This window comes from Antechinus flavipes, chromosome 5 (genome assembly GCF_016432865.1).
Source record: "Antechinus flavipes isolate AdamAnt ecotype Samford, QLD, Australia chromosome 5, AdamAnt_v2, whole genome shotgun sequence".
NCBI classification, from domain to species: Eukaryota; Metazoa; Chordata; class Mammalia; order Dasyuromorphia; family Dasyuridae; genus Antechinus; species Antechinus flavipes.
In genome coordinates this window covers 113,815,122-113,839,403 of record NC_067402.1, presented here as the reverse complement: position 1 = coordinate 113,839,403, position 24,282 = coordinate 113,815,122, and the positions used below count along the sequence as shown (strand labels likewise).

The following is a 24,282-nucleotide window of genomic DNA, read 5'->3' as shown; positions in this document are numbered from 1 at the left end:
GTGGATGAGTGAGGTTATTATATGTGGCCTATAGTTGATCATTCTGGACCTCAAAACATTGCTTTGTTTCATTGGAATATCCCAGCATCTTTTTAGAAAACATCACCTGTTAATATGGAGAGGTATTATTGCTTGGTGTGGAAGCAACATTGAATACTCTCAAATACCTGGAGTTGATTCCATAGGCTCCTCTCAAAGGGACAGAGGCTTTTTCTAATTGTACTAGTAATGGTTTCTCTTTTTCTTTTCTCTTTATTTTTAAAGTTTTTTATTTTTAAATTTCTTTGATTTCTGAATTCTCCTTCCCACTTCTACCCATTGTGAAGGCAAGGAATATTATTTCAATTATACATATTAAATCAGGCAAAACATATTTCCATGTTAGCCATTTTGCAAAACAAACAGAAAACAAAGAAAGTGAAAAAAATTTTGCTTCAGTCTTCATTCAGACTACATCAGTTCTTTCTCTGGAGGTGGAAAGTATTTTTCATCAAGTCTTTCAGAATTATTTTGGATCAGAATAGTAAGGTCATTCACAGATGATCATACAATATTGCTAATACTGTGTAAAGTGTTCTGGACTGTTCATTTTGTGTAAGTTCATATAAAGTCTTCCCAGAAAACATCCTGCTTGTCATTTCTTACAGCATAATAGTATTTCATCACAACCATTTACCAGGACTTGTTCAGTCATTCCCCAATTGATGGGTATTCCCTTAATTTTCAATTCTTTGCCACCACAAAAAGAGCTGCTATGTAAATAATTTGCTAAATACAGAGTCTTTTCCTTTTTCTTTGATCTTTTTGGGATATAGACCTAGTACTGCTATTACTGAGTTAAAGGATAACTTTTTAAAAATAGTTTTTGGGGATAATTCCAAATTGTTTTATTGATTGGTTGTATCATTTTACAACTCTACCAATAATTCATTAATCTTACTATTTTTACCATATCCCCTCCAACATTTGTCATTTTCCTTTTCTGTCATGTTAGCCAGTGTGAATAGGTAGGAGATGGTATCTCAAGAGTGTTTTTGGTTTGCATTTCTCTAATCAGTAGTGATTTAAGACATCTTTTCATATAATAGCTTTTTTTTCATCTAAATCTTGTATGACTTGTGTCCTTACAAATTTCACTCAGTTTTTTATATGTTCTCATATTTGAGGCAGGCTTTTATCAGAGAAACTGAAAAAAAATTCCACAGTTTGCTGCTTTCCTTCTAATCTTGGTTGCATTGGTTTTGTTTGTGCAAACCCTTTTAAATTTAATATAATCAAAATTATCCATTTTATACTTCATAATACTCTATCTCTTGTCATAAATTTTTCCTTTAACCATAGATTGATAGGCAAAAATCTCCATGCTCCCCTAATTTGCTTATATCATCCTTTATGTCTAAATCATGTACCCATTTTGACATTAGTTTGTTATATAGTATAAGATGTTGGCTTTTACCCACTTTATTATGCTGCTTTCTGATTTTCCCAGCAATTTTTGTCAGTAGTAAATTCTTGTTTCAAAATCTTGGATTTTTAGCTTTATCAAATATGAGATTACTCTTGATTATTTACACTAATAGTCCTATAGGCTTTTATGTACATTCTAGACTAAATTCTGTGGTTATCACAGAAGTATACAATTAAATTTTATTTCGCTCTTGTGAATAAGGACACTTGGATGTTAGGTGTAGTCAGACTGTGTCAGTCAGGCAACTCTAGACTTAGAAAGCAATTAAGGGTTGGGAAGCAAAAGACTATATTAAAGTGACATTAAAAAAAATCCCTGGCATGACTTTTACAGGCATTCTTTCCTAATTTTAAATTCTGTAATCCAATCTCATTTTTAGATCTTCAATGTCAGGAACCGTATCTCTATTTGTTGCATAAATTCACTTATATTCTTGTAAAGAACCAAATCATCATCAATTTGTACAAAAGTCATTGTGGACAATGTGTATTATGTTATTTATCTTCTTAAGGAAAATAATCTTAAGGATTATATTGGAGAACATGAACTCAGTACAGAAGATACTGGCTTTCAGATGTTGCTTGGTGTTTAACAATAATTTGGTCAAAAAAAAACCCAAACAATCCTTGAGTAAGTTTCTTTGTGACAGCTTTGGAGTCTATTTTAGCAGTAGAGTAAAATTGACTTCATCCTAAAAACATATAGAGGAAACCATTACAAGAACATTCATATTATAGCATTTATTCATTTGAATAAAATCAACTTGTATAATAAAATATAAAATCTCAGATATGTATCTTTCTTTTTCCTAATAGCATTTACTTAATGCTTTAAATTTTGCAAAGCATTTTACACAAAATATTTTACTTCATCCTTATAAGAACCCTTTTGTTCCGGACTGGGCTTGACTCAGTCCAGTCCCCTAGTAGGTTAGGTTCAATATTTGGAATAAAATATTTGTAGATCATTTAACATTAAACAAGAGATTTATTTAGCTCAGATAGCCGACAGCACTTGCTTATCATTTACTATCAGGACAGCATTAACAAGGAGGGGGGCCAGGATAGGCCTTAAGCTAAAACTTCTTACTTTTCCTTGATAGGATTACTAGAGCTTGCACTTTGATACCTTATGCTGCATTGGAGTGTTGCTGCGGAAAGTGATGATGATAGTTCCCTCCTGTGTTCAAAAGGCTTGTGAATGCTGCTCTCAGATTGTTCTCTCCAGGGTTTCAGGACACAAAATCATCTGAAAAGCAACAAAGTTGGAGACACCTTTAGATCAGGACATGTACTCTGTTTCTCATGTGCACATATGCTATTTCTACTGCATTTGGGGAAATGCTTCTGGACCCCTCTTCCAGGTCCATCAAAGACGTACAAGAATTATAGTTTATGCTTCAGGAGTGAGGTAGAAACTTCAAACAAACCAATGCATCACTCCTGCTTAGCTGCAGCTAATTAAGTAAGTGGAGTTTAATGGGCACATTTTCCACATCCCCTATCTGCTCCTGAAGATGATTTAGCATTGCCTTTTTTTTTGTGGGGAAGGAAAGTCAGGCTTAAAAATGAGGGTGACACAGCTAATGTGTGTCTGAGGCTCGATTTGAACTCAGGTTCTTTCCAGTCTAGGGTTGATGCTCTATGCATTGCTGCCTTTGAAGTCCTTTCCCCACTGTCTTATACTGGAGAATCACAACACAATCTCTGTGACAAAATTATAGTTATTGGTTTCTTGAACTTCAAATCAAAAAACAAATGAACAAAGCTCAAATGACTAATTTGGCACAATTGTTAAGATTCCATTCCTAAAATTCCATAAACCTGCCTTTTATTTGCATTCCCTTATTGGTAGCCATATGCACATAGCCTCAGTGGCTATAGGACTGAGGACTGCTGATTCAGCTGCATTGTCTGAGAGGTAACTTTTTAAATTGCATAATAAATGGAAATAACAAAGGTATACACTAGCCCATAAAAGGCTGAGCACCTAATACTTCTGAATTTGTCCTTTTTTAATTAGTGAAACAATTGTTTTTCCATATCAAAAAATTCCGTTTCTTGAGGCTACTTTGAAGCTAAAGCAAGTTATGAAGACATCTACCTAGTGGAATTTGGAGAAGACTTAAGTTACCAGATGAAGGGTTCAACAAATCTGTATGGCCTAAAATAATAGTTTATATCACTGAACCTGAAGGTGCATATCTTCATTACATAGACCATAGTCCCATTGTTCTCTTGCTGAATGGCCACACAGTTGTTACTGTAGGAGTAAGGTGTGCCCCACAGTAAGGAACCACTAAAGGTATCACTAAAAGCATGAAGACAAATCCAGGCTTGCTTTTCTCTGCCCTTCCCTGCCCTGCCCATTCTCTATTTCAGTGAACTCATTTTCCAATCTTGCAAAGTTGTGTCAATTGTTTTGAGTTGGGCCTGACTCAAATCAGGTCCCTGGCATTATAGGTTTAAAAATGAAGAAAAATAAGACACTTGTAAGTCAGTTGACAGGTAACCAAAGGATATTTACTCAGCCATAGCAGGAGAAGGATTTCAACAAAAATAGATGTTGAGGGCAGCTCAGATTGATTCAGCTGAGTAAAGTTTTGTTATATGCATTACTCATCTTGTTCTATGAAGCTGCTTTGTACTTCATCTGAGCCTTTCTTGAGGAAGGTCTCAGTAATTTTTAAGGAAAAATCAGCTTAGGCTGCATGAGAAGAGGGATTTAGCTATTACTTCTATTCACACCTATGAAGTAGATGTTACAATTATCATTTTACATTCAATTATACATTTCTCAGATGAAGAAATGAAAATTGTAGCTACTATGTCTGTATTTGAATTTAGGCCTTTCTGACTCCCAAGTCTAACAATCTGCTGTGCCCTTAGCATCTGTCTTATGCCTGCTAGATGAGGCAGGTACAATATTGTTGGGTTTTTTAAGAAAAATGTAAACCAAGAATTTTCTACTATATCATCTATAACTATTAATAATATACCCCTTGCCCTCATTTTGCCAATGTGTATTATAGAGATTTGAAGCAAGATAAGGGAAACTTGAAAACAAAACAAAGCTTGTAGAAAGTTATTTTTGTGTTTGAGTAGTAAAAAAGGCTTAAGATCCCTGTATAGGGAGTTAGCTTCAGTCTAGACCTTTTTTCTGAATTGTTTGGCTATTTTGATTTAAAAAAATTTTTTTTTGTTTTCTTTTTTTTTTTTTTAATTTAAATTTTATTTTATTTAATAATAACTTTGTATTGACAGAATTCATGCCAGGGTAATTAATTGTTTGGCTATTTTTAGGATTCTCCCTCTACTCCTCCCTAAAATCTGGGAAAGAAAGAAAAATCCTAAGAAGCATGCATTGTAACCAAAACAAATTCCCATTTTGTCAGTATCTCAAAATTTCATTCTGCACCCTGAGTTCATAACTTCTCTTTTAGTAGGTGAGTTTATTTATCCCTAGTCTTTTGGAATTCCTGTTACTGGGAATGCTAAAACTGGTGGATTGCTTGACTTTGCTGTAGGGCTGAAGGTGAGAGCCAAAACTGAGTGGGCAAATTAAGTCTAGAGTTAGTATGTAGATCCTTTGTGAAGAGTTGGTCTCTAGGTTATCTGAAGAACAGAAACTGAAGTATGTCAATGTTTTCATGATAATCAGCAATGAGGTGGGGCCTTGTTTTTGCATTGTTGTCCTGGGAAAGATAGGGCAACCAAAAATTTCACATAATATATTCACAATGACAGGTATTCCCTGAGTTTCCAATTCTTGATCATTATAAGAATGATTGCTATAAATATTTTTGTACACATTCGCCCTTTCCCTTTGAAAGGGAACTCTCTGGGAGAGTAGGTAGTGTGCCATTTGTTCTGCATCTTCTCCAACATGGATTATTAATATCTTTTGTCAACTTTTCCAGTTCCTTTTTTCTTTTTTTCTTTTTCTTTCTTTCTTTCTTTCTTTTTTTTTTTTTTTGAGAACTGTTTATATCCTTTGTTTAGCCATTGAGGAAGTCTTCCTTTGACTTTGTGTTTCAAGACTAGCATTTCAAGAATTCAGTTTAATGGATAACATTAAACATTAAACAGGGTAACAACAGAGGGAATGGGTGGTTGTGATGACATCTAGATTTAGGGTACTTTCCCCTCGATTCCTGGTCAGGGAACCAAATGAGATTAGGGTTTCTGGTGGTCAGGGAGTTTCCTGTGGTCAGGCAGGTTTGGGGTTCAGGAAACCAAATTAAGATGTTTGGCTCCCCTAAACTCCTTGGAATTCGGCACATAAGTAGGGAGTTTTGGGAACCCCCTTCTGGCTGCATAGAGATCCTTCATAAAGGAATTTACAAACCTGAAAAGCTAGACTGATTAAAAAGAAGTTTATTATAGGCATTGGAAAGTCAGCCTTTGCTATGCATGAATAGAAAGGCTGAATTCCTTAGTGGAGGAGTCCTGGCAGAGAAGTAAAATTTCTAGTTGAGAAATCCCGACAGATCTAAAGGGAAATAAGTGAGGATAAAGAGAAGGTAACGCTGGAAGAGAATATCATCTCAGTGGGCAGAGTTTTCTAATATGCCAGGAAGAGAGAGTTTCCTTGGCATGGCATATTAGCTCCTCTGCAAGGATTGAGCCTCAAGTTGGCTCTTTTTATCTATAAGCTGGATTTCAGCTTGAGCTGGAATTGAATAGAAAGTCTTCAATTGAATAGGTTTGGAATTCTTCAGCCCAAGACTCAACCAGCCCCACCTAGATAATGAAGCTGTTCCTCCTTGGATGGGGGAGAATTTGTCCTTCAAGGAGTTTTAGAAGTTTCGGGGCTCCCTTTAGTTGGTTCTGGGGATGAAGGCTGGGGCTGGGTACCTTGGAGAGAAAGCTGCTGCTCCAGGACTCTTGTGCTCATAGATCTGTTGATGACACTCGGTCTGTAGTTATATGGGGTATATGCCTAACATTGAGAACTCTAGATCAAAAAGTTTTAATCACTTTTTTTATACTCCCAAATTGCTTTCTAGAATGGTTGAACTAACCAACAGTATACCAATATTCCTGTTTTGTTGCAGCCCTTCCAGCTGTGACTTTTTACATTTTTCATCATTTTTGTCAATTTGTTCAGTGTGGAATGAAAGCACAAATTTTAATTTTAATTTTAAAAGCTTGGATTAGTTTGGGAATAGTCTTTCATATGGTTGTAAATAGATGGCAATGTTTTTGAAAATGATTCATATCCTTTCACTGTTTATCCAGTTGGAGATGGTTCTTAATGATATATTTTTATGAATTTGTTATGTAACTTAAATATCAGGCTCTTACTAGAAATACAAAGATTTTTCTCAGTTATTAATTTTCTTATATTAATTTATTTTTGCAAATATAATAGAAATTGACTGTTTTATCTTCTGTGTTCTTTTCTACCCCTCATTTGATCAAGAATTCTTCTATTATTAGCACTAGTTATTAAAGATGTAAGATCTCACCTTCCTTAAATTGTTTTTGATTTCTTGCTTTTTGAGTTGCTCCATTGGTTTGTTTTTAAACCATCATCAAATAGATTAGTACCCTTTTATAATGTAGTGCGAGGTCCAGAAATACTGTTTCTTCTTTATTCCTATTAGTTTCATTATTTCTCTTGAGATTCTAGGCTGCTAATTCCTTCAAATGAATTTTGTTGCTATTTTGTCTAGCTCTCAAGTTTGATTGGTTTCATCAGCATAACATTAAATCTGTTAGTGTTATCAATAGTATGGCCTGATCATAAGCAGTGATTATTCTTCCAATTGTTTGATTATTTTCTTTAAAGAGTGTCTTATGATTTTAAAAGTCTGAGTTTCTTGGTAGATTGACTCCTAGATATTAGTACAATTTCAGTGATTTGCTTCAGGATAGAGGATTTCCCTCACTTCCTAGCAGTCATGTAGGAAGTTGCTTTTCCCCTCTGGGTTTGTACCTGCATCTTATGGTCCTGCTTGCCTTTCTATACTATCATGTCTCTTACCTGCTAACTGTTTACTGGTATTGAAGTAAGGTTGTAGACTTTGAAAGGTGGGTATGGAACCAGATTTTCTGGAAGAATAGTCTGCTTTTCACTCAGTTCAGTTATATTCATCTTGGGTGAGATTTGTTTTCTTTTGGACCCATAGAATCTGCAGACAGGATAGGAACTTAGATCACAAATGTGTGTCCCTGCTCTCACCTTCCCCACCCCCCATTTCTCCCACTTCTTCCTACTCAACTAAATTTGCCTAGGTGCCAGACTTGCTAGTTCCATGTAGTTTTTAATGGAAGCAAGACCCAGGTACTTATAAAATGGTACATACAGTCAGAGAACATATGGCACGGCAACATATTGCTAGTTGTAATTTATATCATCTTTTAAATATTTTGACTGTAGAGCTATGTTCATTGGAACCTGTTCCTTCTAGACCATATTTACTTGGAAAGAGGCATGGCTGAATTCATTAACTGCAAGTTGAATGAGCTAATTGAACATGGCTAGAGTGCTTTAAGAGAGAAACTTCCTACAGAATAATACCTAAATCTCAACAATATTTCCATTGTAGTTGTTGGGAAAGCCTTGAAGTTATCATCTAAAGATGATCATATATTTCTCCATTTTTTTGAAAGGTTTTAAAGGAGTCTGAAAAGAAGAGTATACTTCTTAACTTTTGGTGAATATGCAGATAAAACTAGTAGACTAATGGAACATCAATTTTTAAACAAGCCATTCTATGAATACATTAAGAAACATTTAAGGAACAATCCATAGCCAGATGCAGAGATTCTAAATATCCTTAGCAATATTTTCTGAAGAAAGTTTTCTGAGGAATATTTTCTAGAAATTGTATAAAATAAATACTACTGTTTTTTATAGGGAGAAAGCATTGTCCTTATGATTTTAAAGGCTATTGTGAAGTAAATTTTTCACCACAAAAAAAAAAAATATATATATATAAAACATAATAAAATTAAATAAAAATAATACATAATATAATATAGAATAAAAATAAAAATATAATATAATATTATAAAATAATTTAAAAAATATACTAGATATTTGTCCTAGTACCCTCAAAGATTTTGGATGTTAAACTTATCAGAGATATTTAATGCAGATTTCTTCTCAGATTCTCACTGCATTGATTTTAGGGGCCAAAATTCATAATTTTTTCATAGGTAAGCATGTCAATTTTGCTTTTTGTTGTCTTTAATTTCAGTTGTTATTTCCCCCCCCTCTCCCATTCCCCCCCATTTTTAATTAAGAAAAGCATCTTTTACTTTTCTAATTTGGTTATGGAGTGATTTTTCTTTTTTCTTTAATAGCTTTTTGTTTTTCCAAATGCATGTAAAGATAGCTTTCAACATTCACTTTTGCAAAACCTTGTGGTCCAAATTTTTCTCCCTTCCTCTCCCCACTCCTCTCATAGACAGCAAGCAATGCAAAATAGGTTGAACATGTACAGTTCTTCTAAATATATTTCCACATTTGTCATTCTGTACAAGAAAAAAAAAAAACATGAGGAAAAAAAACATACCTCTCCTGCCCCCCCCCCCCAAAAAAAAAAAAAAAAGGTGAAAATACTACACTTTGATCCTCATTGAGTCTCCATAGTTCTCTCTCTCTCTGGATGCAAATGGCTTTTTCCATCATAAGTCTATTGAAATTGCCTTGAATCACCCCATCATTGAAAAGAACCACATCGTATAATTTTGTTTCCATGTACAATGATCTCCTGGTTCTGCTCATTTCACTTAGCATCAGTTCAGTAAGTCTCTCCAAGCCTCTCTGAAATCATCCTGCTGGTCATTTCTTACAGAACAATAATATTCCATAACATTTATATACCATAACTTATTCAATCGTTCTCCCACTGATAGCCATCCACTCAGTTTCCAGTTCCTAGCCATTACAAAAAGGGCTGCCACAAACATTTTTACATATGTGGGTCCCTTTTCCTCCTTCATGATCTCTTTGGGATTTAAGCCCAATAGAAACACTGCTGGGTCAAAGGGTATGCTGAGTTAAAGGGTATGCTGAGTTATGGGACTCTGCTAAGGGGAAGTACCAGGGCCACCTTGACCTTTGATACATAATAAGTTTTCTGCCATGTTGCCCTTGTTGAGCAAGGAGCACTGATTTGTGATTGTGGGAACAAGTATAAGCCGAGGGTCACAGCCAGTGGCTACATGAACAGGGATGCCTTGACAGGGCCTCTCTCCTGGGAGCGAGCTGCTGAATTGCTGGATTGGCTCTCCTTCCATTGACAGATACCATGCATATGCAAACCCCACAAGCTGCTTCTCTGAATGGTTATTGGGATTGGCTACTGTTCATGCTCTGATCATGCTTGCAAAAATATCTATCAACAAGGCTGTACAGCATAATAAACTGGAGCTCTTTTCACACCCTATGAGTCTCCTGCCTCATTCATCTTGCCTCTGAGATCAAAGGGCTTATATGCCATGAGCTCTTAAAAGATGGCTGCAACAACGATCTCCCTGAGGAATAGGGACGAGAACCTGGAAGGGTGCCAGAGCGATCACTGAGTGGTCAAGTACTGCTACGTGGTCAAGACAATCTTCAAGAGGACTCCAGAGGGAGAGCCTGCTGAGCTGCGCTGTTGCTGGATCAGGCATAGGGCAGTGGAGATGGTTAAGTAACCTAATGGGGCAGAAAGTAGGCACCCTATTCCCTTCAGACAGAGAAGCATATGTCAGGACTATATACAAATGTATAAAAGATCAGGGGTGCACAGTTCAGTTAGGAGACATTAGTAAATTCCTGGACATTGCTTACAAAGTTTCTCCATGGTTACCTGAGGAGCGCTGTTATAAGTGTGAGAGATATATTGTTTTCAGTGAACAGCTCATCTCTTATGATAAGCAGTGCCTGAGAGAAATACAAAAAAGTCATTTTACTATATATAATCTCATTAAACAAAGTCTGAAATCAGAACCAGAAAAGGAGGTCTGGAAATTTATAGTTGGAGCACAGACAAGCCCGTCTCTTAGCAGTAGATGTCCCTCTCCTGAGCCTGAGCAGGATGATTTTGAATGGCTTCTCCCCCTCACCATCTATCCAGACCTATAGCCTTTCAAAGGTTCTCCTAATATAAAAAATGAAATAACAACTGAGGAAAAGCAGGATCAGAAATATAAAACAAAGACTACAGTGACACTTAGCAGACAAAAAGCAAAAGGTAATCAGTTATATTCTTTAAATTCACTTCAAAAAGTTTTGCAGCTGGCTAGAGATAAAAGAAAAAACATGGATGGGTGGGAAGAATTATATCCTGTTATAGAGGAGGATGACCCTTTTAACTCAGGATAGAGAAGACACAGACATAAACCATTTTCCTTTAAAGTTCTAACCCAGTTTAAGGACTCAATTCGTATGTTACAACTTGAAACAATGTCATGGGAAATTTTGTCCCCCAGTGATTGGAAAGTACTTGCATGGGCAGTGTTGATTCTAGGCCAGGCAGTGTTCTGGATGACAGAATTTTTAGAACAGACTCGGTTGATTGCCATTCAGATTGCTCCAGGAGCAAACATGAAGGAAAGTGCTCAGAAGTTATGTTTTGAGCAACTTAGTGGCACTGGGGCTCATGTAGAAACTGGAGATCAAATTCATTTTACTGAAGAGACATATCTCCAAATATCTGAATGTGCCAGAACATCATGGAGTAGGATTCCTCTAGAAAAGGGTGAAAAGGAAAGCTTTACCCAAATAAGACAAAAAGTGGCAATAGATATTTCCCATAAAAACAAAAAGCCACTTAAAGGCCCTAATGTGTTCACTGATGCCACCGAGCAAAATAAAACAGCCATATATTCCCCACAATTGGGCATCTCTAATGTATTTACTATACCTTACACCTCTACACAGCAAAATGAGTTATATGTCATTATACAAGTATAATATACATTATATATATAATAGAAAAACTATATCATTTCAGAGAGCCACTATGCAGTTGGGATGATCCAGAGAATAGAGACAGTATATATAAAGGCTCAAACTGGACCTATCTTCTCATTGTTTCAGGAGATACAAGAGATAATTTTAATGAAAGTCCACCCTTTTTTAATATAATGCACATCTACTCTCATATGGATGGGCTGGGACCTATATTTGAAGGGAACAAAATAGTGAATGGTCTGCTTACACAATGTATTCTCTGCCCTCTAGAACAAGCAATAAAAGTTCATGGACATTTGCATCTGTGTGCCAGATCTCTCTGGAGATTGTATGGGATGTCCATACAATGCAAAGAAGCAGCAAGCATAGTAAAAAGATGTGTAGCTTGTGTACCATATTCTCAAAGATCTGTAAGGCTGGGGACTAACCCCAGAGGTGACAGGCCAAATGATATATGGCAAATGGATAGTACACATATAGGAAAAAACATGCATTCCTGTTATAGTTGACACTTATTCAGGTTTTGTATCTGCATCCTCTCAATGAGGGGAAGCTGTTTTACATGTAATAAATCACTATTTTGCCTCTATGGATATCCCACACACTATTAAGACTGATAATGGACCCCCATATACCTCAGAAATATTAAAACAGTTCTTATAGGAATTCTCCATATATCATATTTTTGGGATTCCTTACAACTCCACAGGATAGGCCATTGTAGAAAGGACTAATCAGACCCTCAAGAGATTTCTCAAAAAACATAAAGAGGGAGATGGAGGTAGGGTCACTCAGAAAGATATAGATAAAGCAGTGTACACAATAAATTACTTAAAATTTGATTCAAGTGAAGTCTAGCTATGATATACTTTCTGGTCAACATAGAGAATCCCTCAAAGTTAATATCCCATCTTCCTTAAGAAAGCCCCCCCCTAAGAACAAGACCGTGGTAATTAAAAGGGTCCTGAAGGATGGGAGGGACCCTCGAGGGTTCTAATGTGGGGGCTAGGATATGCTTGTATCTCCACAGGGCAAAATCTTCAGCAGTGGATTCCCACCAGACATCTCAGAATTGTCCAAAGAACTGAAGAGGAAAAGAAGGAAAAAAAAGGACTGTCCAGTAGGAGGAGAAGATACGCCTCCAAGACAGCTAACTAGATGCTTTCTGTATATATGGGTTTGTGTTATGGGGTATCATGTGACACATGCTAGATATGCAGGGGATGCCCTCCCATAGCGACACCTTCATCCACATGGGAGGATTGCAGTGGTGTGTCTACATAAAGGGTCATCAGGTTGGCCCCTCACAAGCCTCCATGGGACACATTCTGGTCACTCAAGAATTGGGCCAGCAGTTTAGCACATGGAAAAATATCTTGGGCCCTGATTTTTGGACAAATAGCACGAGAATTGGATACCAGTTTTAGATTAAAGCCTGTTCAGGAAGGAAATATACGTTCATGTGGGGAGACTGTAACTGTTACCAAAGAAACATTAGATTTTTACAATGTTACTTGTTGGAATTGTACAGTCTGTCATTGTCTAGAGAATGAAATTGAAAATCAGACTGTGTTTGTGATCACTAGAGCTTATGTTTCAATGCTTCCTATCAAAAGTGAGAAACAGACCTTAATTCTATTAGAAAAAAGAGAAGTATCATTGGAAATAGGAGCAGAAGTAGAGTTATTGAAACTCCAGGCTCAATATGAATCCAGACAAAACTGCTGAAAAAATCAAACATTGGTCTGATAATACCTTTTTCATGGTGGTTAAAATTAGAATCATGGATTGCCCTGTATGATGTTATGTTGTTGCTTTGTTGTTGCCTTGTGATGCTTTTATAGATCTTTCTCCACCGTCCTTTTAGAAGTTGCAGCTCAAGAAAGGACTTTTTATCTAAAAGATAAAAAGGGGGAATTGCTGAGTTATGGGACCCTGCCTAGAGGAGGTAATGAGGCCACCTAAACCTTTGATGCACAATAAGTTTTCTGCCATGTTGCAGAAATGCCCTTGTTGAGCAAGAAACATTGATTTGTCATCGTGGGAGAGGGTGTGAGCCTGAGAGTCACACAGCCAGTGGCTATGTGAATAGGGATGCCTGAGCAGGGCCCTCTCTCCTGTGAGTGAGCTGCTGAATTGCTGGATTGGCTCTCCTCCCATTGGCAAATACCAAGCATACGCAAAGCCCACAATTTGCTTCTCTGAATGGGGATTGGGGATTGCTTACTGTCTATATGCTGATCACACTTGCAAAAATGTATATCAACAAGGTTGTGCAGCATGATAAATGGGAGCTCTTTTTACACCCTATGAGTCCCCTGCTTCATTCATCTTGTCTCTGAGATCAAAGGGCTCACATGCCATGAGCTCTTAAAAGATGTCCACAACAGATAATCCTTTGGACATAGTTCCATATTGCTCTACAGAATCCTGGATCAGTTCACAATTCTACCAACAATATATCGGTGTCCCAGTTTTCCCCCATTCCCTCCAACAATCGTCATTATCTTTTTCTGTCATCTTAGCCAATCTAAGAGGTGTGTAGTGGTACCTCAGAGTAGTCTTAATTTGTATTTCTCTAATGGTTATTTATAGGGGAATGGCTTGTATTTTTACAAATTTGAGTCATTTCTCTGTGTTTTGGAAATAAGACCTTTATTAGAAACACTGGATGTAAACAAATTCTTTTCAGCTTTCTGTTTCTCTTCCAATCCTGACTGCTTTGGTTCTATGTTTTTATCATTTTTGCCAAATTCCTGAGTATGAAGTGAAATTTCAGGTTTGTTTTGATTTGCATTCTTCTTTGAAACTGTTTTTTCATATCTATTGATCATCTACCTATTGGAGGAATCTCTTTTGGTTTAGCATCTTGTAGTTGTCTATATCTTGGATACCAAAACTCATCTGAGAAATTTGATGCATTTTTTTTCATATTTGACCACTTCCCTTCTTTACTTAGATGTATTAATTTTGTTTATATGGAAGTTTTTCAATTTCATATTATCAGAATTTTCTATTTTATCTTTGAAATTAACTCTTTCCTTTGTTTAGTCAAGAATAAATTTCCTTTCTATAGCTGTGAAAGGCAAATGATATGTTGCTTTTCTGGTTTTGGTGATGGATTTTTTTCAATATCATTGTTAATCTTAAATACTAATTCTTTAGTATTTAATACTAAATTTACTATTTAGTATTTAGTACTAGTATTTAGTATTTGCATCTAAATTAAAAAATCAACTGAATTACAGATCATAGTAACATAAAATATGGAATTACATAAAAATGGAAACAGGAGAATTTCATTAAATTTCATTAAATATTTAAGGTACAATTAATAACATTTGTTTTAAAGAAATGAGAAAGCTCTCTTTCGCTTTACACACACACACACACACACACACACACACACACACGTATATGTAGTCTTGGTGCTAAAATCAGGGAAGGATAAAGCAAAGAAAAATTGTAGAACTATATCTGACTGTTCCTTTAAAAATTTTAAATGCGATATTATAGAACTAAGAAATCATTCATTTTGATGGTTGGATTTATGACAGGGATTCAGATGATTCAGTATTAGAAAAAAGGCAACACAATCACATTGAAAACAAAAAAATTCCAAACCATATGATTATTTTAATAAATAAATAGAAAAATCTTTCACAAAGTTCAATTCTCATTTATGCTATTTAAAAAAAAAACAATAACAATAAATCTTTCTTGTAGTGTAAGCATAGGAATTTTTTTAAATTACCAAAAAAATCCTAAAAAAAAGTTTATATACTATAAACTTTATATATAAAGGATTAAATCAGGGGTCTCCATTCTTCCCACTGTTATTTGATAATAGTTCCAGAATGCTAGCAATAACAGTGACATAAAAGAAACTAAAAGTATAAAGATAAATAAAGAGGAAATTATCTTTGCTGATGACATGATGGTTTACTTGGAAAATCCAGGGGGGTCAACAAAGATGCTATTTGAGACAATAGCTTCAATAGAATTGAAGGCTATGAAATGAAACTCCAAATCAGTAGCATTATTGTATAATAGCAGATCGCAAGTGTTAATAATAGAAAGGAAAATTATATTCACAACTACAAATTACACAAAATATTTGGGAATCAATCTTATTAAGGCATGCACTATATTTGTAGAGATTTAATTACAAAGAGCTCCTCAAACTATATTGTGCCAATATAAAATGAGAGTAGTAATAAAAGTTAATTTATGATTTTAATGTTTTAATAATTAGACTATTAATAGGATAATTTATTGATCTTAATGTGAAATTTGAGTTAAAAATGCTCTAAATTATTGACAGAAATATGACATTGTAGGAAGAAAATGACAAAGGTAGGAATAAAGAGAACAATATATGTACTATAAAGCAGCAGTCATCAGAATAATTTGATATTTGTTAAACAGTAGAGAATTGGATTAATGAAACAGAACAGACAAGAATCAGAAATGGTAGAATTTAGTAACCCAGTATTTGATAAACCTCAAAACATAAATGAAAGAATGTAATAAGTTCTTGATTAATTTTTAAAGAGTATGCCTTTGCTTTAAAAAAAAAAAAAAAAACAAAAAACCCCTAAATGGATACTCTTTTTAATCTTCTGCTTATCTTTATGGTAAATCTGAGGTTTCTGTTATATAATGTTTTGTAATATACTGTACGGGTTATAAAATTCTCTAATAAAGCTTTTGGGTATGTCTGTGCTTAAGCCAACAACAATAGTAGGTAAATTTCTGAATGTAGTTTGATCAGTCTGAAAAAGAGAGCTAGTGTATGTTAAGAAGTTGAGATGTGCTTAGATTTTTAAAAAATCTGTGGACATAGACTTAAACTTTAAGAAGACAAAAGTTGATCACATTAAGGAAGTTTTAGGTATTATGGTGCTGTCATGTTTTTTAAAAAAGCATGGTTATAATACTAATTTTTTAAAAGAGTGATATATTTACTTTTTCAGTTATGAAAATATAAAGATGTTTAATGAATGATTTGACCCATATCTTAAAATATGGATTTTGCAAATCAGGTTTTTTAAAAAAAATTTGAGATCTATTGCTTATAGATATAACCCATTTAAGCAACAAAGAATAAAACATAGTAAAGAGTAGGCGTCTAAATGACTTTTTCTTCTAAACGTCTAAATGACACTTTTTTCTTCCGTCCTTTTTTTTTTTTAAAAGCAGGATTGTATTTCCAGTTTTTTTTTTTTTTTAATAGACTTTGTTTATATGCTATTTAGGGTATGCTATAAGTACTTGGTAAATTTTGCCACAAGATGGCAACCTGTCATTCTCAAGCATGTAGAAGTTGTTCAAGTAAATAAGACTGGACAAAATAAAAATGGGAGTCTCTAGTTCACAACTGGGTAATTGTTGAAAACATTAATTTTTGATTAAAGGTTAGTTTCTTTTCATTTGTGCAGTATTAGTTTTTTATGTCCTTCAGCATCAAAGCATTTTTGTTTTTCTGTCTTTTTTGTTTTTATAACTATAATAACTGTATTACTTTATTATTTGTTGTATGTGTGACTCATTGCTGATAATTGTGGTAACAGGTAAGAAGAAAATACGATGGGACGCTGTTAGGAGATGCTTCATTCAGTCCTGTCCCATCCTAAGGATCCCTAAAAGGTTTTTGAGAGGTGGGTGATAATTAGCAAGAGCTCTATACTTCATGTGGGTTCAAGGGAATCTTATTTTATAAATCCAGATTGCTGCTTCTTGCTGGTATATTAAGAACCAATGTAGGTGCGTGGGTGGGAAAGTCATAGAATAGATATGATATTTCATTTTATGAAATAGGATTTCATATTTTCTCATTTTCAGTATAATCTTGTTAATGCCGTGTACAATGAGCCCCCTGGCACTATTCATTTCACTTAGCATCAGCGCATGTAAGTCTCTCTAGGCCTCTTTGAAATCATCCTGCTGATCATTTCTTATAAAACAATAAAATTCCATAATTAAAATATTTTGGTTAGAGGTGAATAGAATGATTTAATGTTTTAGAGGGTAAGAGAAGTTTATGGTCATATAGTAGCTTCTTTTTTGAGCTGATCAAAAATGCTTTTGAAAGAAGTAATTATGGTTACAGGAAAACAGATGGGATAGGTTTTTTGTATACTGTTTATTTTCCTTTTTTCTCCTTCCTTCTCAGAAGAGGAACAAATGTCAGTGGGATATGTAACTGTCACTAGTATGCCGAGTTTGTTTTTGTTTTTTCCCCATTGAATCAGAAATCTCAGAAAAGTTGAAAATTTTCTCTCTGAACCCTTAAAAGGTTTTTTGAAATTGTTTATTCCTAATTATAATAATAAGTGCACTTTTAATTTTTTCATTTTTATACTCACAGTAGGGAGGTTGGCTCTAATTTTTTAAAAAAAGTTTTTTATTTTCAAAACATATGCATGGATAATTTTTCAACATTGATCCTTGCAAAACCTTGTTCCAAATTTTCCCCTCTTTTCCCTCACGCTCTCCCCTAGATGGCAAGTAGTCCAATATATGTTAAACATGTTAAAATATGTTAAATCCAATGTATATAAACATATTTATACAGTTATCATGCTGCACAAGAAAAATCAGATCAAAAAGGAAAAAAATGAGAAAAAAAATGCAAGAGAACAATGACAACAAAAAGAGTGAGAATGCTATTGTGACCCATACTCAGTTCCCACTGTCCTCTCTGGGTGCAGATGGCTCTCTTCATCACAACATCATTGGAACTGGTTTGATTCATCTCATTGTTGGAAAGAGTCAAGTCCATCAGAATTGAGCATCATATAATCTTATTGTTGCCTTGTATAATGATCTCCTGGTTCTGCTCATTTCACTTAATATCAGTTCATGTAAGTCTCCAGGCCTCTCTGAAATCATCCTGCTGATCATTTCTTATAAAACAATAAAATTCCATAACATTCATATACCATAACTTTTTCCGCCATTCTCCAACAGATGGGCATCCACTCAATTTCCAGTTTCTTGGTTGGCCCTATTTTTATAAATGAGAAAAATGAGGCAGATAGAGATTTGAGTGATTCGCCCTGGGACATAGCCATATTTAAATTCAGGTCCAATGGTCTCTGTTCACTATGCCTCTTAGCGTCTCTGTTTTGATATCTAAGTAATTGACGTGTGTGTATCATATATACATATACCATATATATGGTAATTTTACTATAAAAACATAAAAAGTGTAGCTCAGGAAAACAATTAACACTCATAAAAAATAGTTTTAAGTCATATGGAAAATCCAAAATAGTTATTATGGAGTTTTTGTAATTTTGGCCTCTGACCTTTAAAGTCTCTGTTCCTTTATGCAGAGTTCTTACTATATTGATTACTACATTGCTCAATTTTTAATATATTTAAAACTCAAAAGTACATGAGATTGAGTAATACATTGAATGGTAACACTGAATGTTGAATCAGAAGACCTGGATTTGAATTCCAGTTCTGCTAAGGATGGGAAGACTGGTCAAAGCGTGTCATCTCTTTAGTCTTCTATTTCCTCTTCCATAAAATGGTGAAGTTGGACTGGATGATGCATGTACCAAGTCTCTTTGAATCAGTAGAATCTATGATTGTATGTGTCTAGAGGCAAGCATACTTATCATAGTACTTGATGACCTGATAGTGAGGAGAGCAGAAACATTAACAAACAAGCTCAGGAGCTTAAAAAGACAATAATAGCTCCAAATATTTTAGTAGTAGTCAGTAATGGAACACAGTATATTGCATTTTCCCTGATGTTTATTGTGATAATCCCAAGTCATTAAGGAAAGGATCAAACTCTTCTGAAATAATCTGAAGATAATCCCAAATAATTGTGAATTTCAACAGTACTATCTCAACAAATCAAACAGTAAATGACTCAGTATGGTGGGTATAAAGAAGCTACAATATTTTCCATCCGTTATTTGTATGCAGAAAGTGGTATAAAAGATGTCCTCTGTGATGTACATAAGGTGAAAGTAGAGTAGAAAAAAAGTGCTCTTTTGTGCAGATACTCCAGCATGAAATGAGACTTTTATTCTCAATCTTGTGGACTTCCCGTAACTTCTATGGAAAAACTATTTCTCTACCTGACCTTTCTATAAGAGAATGAAGTTAGTATTTTTTTAAATTAAAAAACATTTTTAATGATAGCTTTTAATTTTCAAAATATGTACAAAGATAGTTTTCAGCATATTCACCCTTGCATAACCTTGTGTTTCAGGTTTGTCTCCCTCCTTTCTTTCCACTCCTCTCTCCTGCAAACAGTCCAATATATGAAAAAAAAAAAGCAAACAACAAAAAGTGAAAATATATGTTGTGATTCATACTCAATCCCCACAGTTCTCTCTGGGTGCAGATGGCTCTCTCCATCACAAGACCATTGCAACTAGCCTGAATCACCTCCCCGTTGAAATGAGCTTTTTCCATTAGAATTGATTATCACATAATGTTTGTTGCTGTATACAATAATCTCCTGGTTCTGCTCATTTCACTCAATATCAGTTCATATAACTCTCTGCAGGCCTCTCTGGAACCATCCTGTTAGTTGTTTCTTAAAAATAAATATTCCATAACGTTCACATACCATAATTCATTCAGTCATTCTCTAACTGATAAGCATCCTCTCAGTTTCCAGTTTCTTGCCACTACAAAAAGGGCTGCCGTGATTATTTTTGCACATGTGGGTATCTTTCCCTCATTTAAGATCTCTTTGGGATAGAAACCCAGGAGAGACACTGCTGGATCAAAGGGTATGGACAGTTTGATAGCCCTTTGGACAGAGTTCCAAATTGCTCTCCAGAATGGTTGGATCAGTTTGCAAGTCCACCAACAATGTATTAGTGTTCCAGGTTATATAATTTACTTAAAAGACTCTGGCAGGAGATGGAGTGTCATGCGATTTATGAAAGCAGGTCAGTTTGTCTCTAGGCAAACTAGGTTAGGGAGTAGTGTATAGTCAGCTTGGAAAGACGATGGAGCCAGAATGTGAAGAATATTAAAAATAGAAAATTTTCTTCCATTTAAACCTAAAGGTAGCATATACTTGCTGGATTATTTTTTTTTTTTTTTTTTGAGTAAGAGAATGACATGATTGTATTTGTGTTTTAGGAAAATCAGTTTGCCAGCTATGTAAAGGATGAATTGGAAAAGAGAGAAACTTTGCTGAGTGACCAGTGAATTAAGGAAAAAGCCTTATTAAGAGGTTGTAAAGTAGGCCAGATGAGACATGATGAGGATCTGAATTAGGGTAATTTTGGTTTGAGTAGAGAGGATGGCTGTAAAAGATGTTTATAAATGGGACAGACAAGACTGTATTTTGGAAAGTGAGAAATTAAAGGAATTCCTAGGAAACCAGTGCAGTTGTATAGTCTTCTTCCTTTTATACTTTTGCCCTTTTGTTCCAGTTCTTCAGACATCCCTTTTCCTCATTACCCTTACATGCTTCTAATCCCTCTTTCATGCAATTGTGTTTTCTATATCTGCTACATACTAAATGTAATTTAGCATCATTTAGGCTCTACTAAAAGGCAGACAACTTATTCATTCCTTATTGACTCTTACCATGTTTCTCTCAGTAGCTATTCCAAACTTCTTCCCTCCTTACACTCCCAACAATAACACCAAAGTCTCTGTCTTAGCAGGTAGACCTTGCTGCCTACTGGAGAATATCTATTCATTGTGAGTGCCTTCATGTTCTGTGTACACCTCAAAACCTTTCTATAACTTCACTTGTTCTGTCTTCCTTTCTTCTGGTCATTGAGGGAAGAGAGTGCCCCTTTTTCTTTCAAAGTTTCTTCTTTTTGTACCCTTGATCATATTCATTCTCCTGTAAGAGTTTGTCTTGTTATTTTTTCTTTAAAAAAATCATTTTAATTGATAGCTTTTGTTTTCTTATTACTGAAATTGCTTCCATTATTTAAGAGCCATCCCATATATCAAAAAGCTATTTTTTGAAGAAAGAAAAATGAAAGAGAAAAAACTTAGCAAAACCTTGATTGATAAATTGAAAAAAATCTGAAAACATATGTGATATTTTCCACTTGTGGGCTTCCCACCTCTCTAAAGTTGTATCTTCTTTGGAACTTGTTATATATAGTTTTGTAGCATGATCTCACTCTGTATCAGTTCACTTAAATAATTTCTTAAATCTATGCTTTTCTACTTGTGTACCACAATTTATATAGCCATTTCTCAGGCAATGGAAACTACTTGGTTTGTGTCTACTTCTTTGAAAAAGAAATACTATTGTAAACATTTTAATGTATTTGTCTTTATCCTTTTCATTCTTTTCCTGTTGTCTTTTTCCCTGTTGACTCTAAATATGCCCAGATCACCCTCATTCTTTATTTTATTTTATTTTGCTGAGGCAATTGGGGTTAAGTGACTTGCCCAGGGTCACACGGCTAGGAAGTGTCTGAGACCAGATTTGAACTCAGGTCCTCCTGACAGGTACTCTATCTACTGCACCACCTAGCTAGCCCTGGTCTCCCTCATTCTTAAAAACTTTCCTCTGATTGAAAGCTATTCTATTGTATTTTTTTTTTCCCTTTCAGTGCTAGACTTCTCTAAAGAACAATATACTTTTGGCTTTTATTTCTTTATTCTCCATTTATTTTTCAATCCCTTTCAATCTGGTTCCCAGCTAGAACTCTACTGGAAACTACCTTTTCAGAACTAATTGGTGATCTCTTAGCTGTCAAATGTAATGGCCTTTCATTGATTTTCCTCTTTCTTGATCCCTTTGTAGCTATAGATCACTCATTTGTCTTAATTTTGGTGACTTTTGCTGATTCTCCTATCTTTGACTTTCTCTTAGGTCTGCTTTGCCCAGTCCTTCTCCCCTGTGAGTGTGGGTGGGTGTCTCTCAGGACTGTGACCTGGTTCTAATTCTCTTTTCCCTCTATAATCTTTTCCTTGTTGATCTCGACAGTTGCTGTGGAGTTCAGTTATGTTTATGTAGATTATTCCCGTATCTATATATTTAGGCCAAATCTGTTTCAACTCATCGATTTTCTTGTTCATTGCCTTTAGCTAGTTGTCTTGGTAGTACTAATTCAGATTCATCAGTCTGAAACAGAACTGATTGTCATCATTTTCCATAGCCAAACTTTCTTGTTTCTGTTAAGGAGCACTCAAATTCATAATGTTAGAATTGGTTCTTGGTGCTTTTCTCCTTTTTTCCTCATCTGTTCAATATCCATGACCTTATATCAAAATCTTAATGATTTTGTCTGAGTAATATTTGTCATATGCATCCACCTAGCTGCCTTTATTAAATGCTAATTCAGACCTCTATCTTTTTCCCTCCACAATTGTTTTGCTAGAGGTTCCTAATTGATTTTTCAGCCTCAAGTCTCTGCTTTCTCAAACCTTCCTTTACACATTTCCCAAAATAATATTCCTTGGACACAGGCCTGACCGTTCCAGTCCCATAGTATACTTTGCTTTCTCATCTCTCCCTCTCAGAAACATTATCTTTAAATAATCTTTAAAACAATTCAGTTGCCTCCTCTTCTTTGAAGTCATGAGTCTCTTAGTTGTTAGTATTTTTCATGTTACTGCGAGTGTACGCCGTGTTTTTGTGTGTATACAAAAACTTAGTTATATACTTGTTGTGTCCCATGAGTATAATGTAAGTTTTATGATTTTTTGTTTGCTTAGCAACTAGAACAAAGCTTTGCAAAAAAGGTTCCAGAACTAGAAGCATTAGAGGTCATTTGGTTTAACCTTATTTTAGAAATGAGAAAAGTCTTAGGGATTTGTTTAAGGTCCTTTACATGGTTCCCAAAATAGTCATCTATACTGTAAGCAACATAACTGCAACATATTTGCAAAGCAGGGATCTTAGTATATAAAATACTGTTTATATATTTATTCTATTGAATATAGTTAAAAGGAGTAACAGAGAGACAATGGTAAATTACCTGTAGAATTGTGAAAGGAAGACTTTCTCTGCCAACAGAACTTGAGAAAGTTCTCTGATGGGTTATATAGCTCTTCTGGAACATTAATGGAAAGAACTGGAGAAAGCAGTTTACAGATGAGATATAGGATGGAATCTGTTTGCCCAGATTGATTAACTCAAAGATTCATTGATTAATTGAAGAAAAAGTATTTTATCTAGGAAGGAAGAGAAAATATAAAATATGACTTAGAAGGATCTCATCTAAAATGGCATATATATATATATATATATATATGATTTGAGGCTTTAAAGGAAAAGCTTTAGTTACCTTAAAAGGTGATTTTTGTGAAAACAGCTCATTTGATTATTTTGTGTTATTGATTTGAGCAATGTTAAAATTTTAGAATTTCATCATAAGCAAGTATAGTCAAGAGAACTAATTAAGTATCCATAATCATATATTTATTAAGCACTCGTAGGTACTGAAAAAAACAAGTACAAAGCTCACATTTTAGTGGGGTACCCAACAAATACTTATAAAATATATAATAAACATAAAGTTGGTAAATAAAATACATATATATAAGTTGTTAAATACAAGATAGATTGAGAGAGAAGACACTAATAGTTGATAAAGAAAGGATCTGTATTGTATGTTAAAGGAGAGCATTCTAGGAGGCAGAGATGAGAATGTGAATTTGGGATGACCAGTATGAAAGCATTGAGATGGGAGAAGGAGGGTCTTGAATGAGGAATGGAGAAAAGGCCAATTTGTCTTGGACTTGGAATGTGGGAGGAAGAGTAATATTCAAATGGGGTAGGAAAGGTAGGTTGGAGCCAAGTTAGTTTTAAAAGCTCAACAGTGAACAGAAACTAGTTAAAATGGCAGAGTAGAAGAATTTAATACAGCTGAGCTTGCCCTCATGTCTACTCAGAAATACCTAGAAAAGTCATCAGATTTAGTCTTGTTTGGAAAATCCCT

The 24,282-nt window shown here is 34.8% G+C and overlaps 1 protein-coding gene across 3 annotated transcripts in view; it reads left to right on the top strand.

Annotated features, from left to right (window-relative positions):
* Positions 1–24,282, top strand: part of KLHDC10 (kelch domain containing 10) — a 67,816-nt gene that overhangs the window by 9,051 nt on the left and 34,483 nt on the right. The window contains exon 2 of one of the 3 annotated variants that reach the window (XM_051963518.1): positions 16,954–17,040. The exons of the other annotated variants lie outside the window; for them this stretch is intronic. Coding sequence (XP_051819478.1) covers positions 16,954–17,040 — 87 coding nt within the window. The remainder of the gene's footprint in view (positions 1–16,953; positions 17,041–24,282) is intronic. 3 annotated transcript variants of the gene reach the window in all.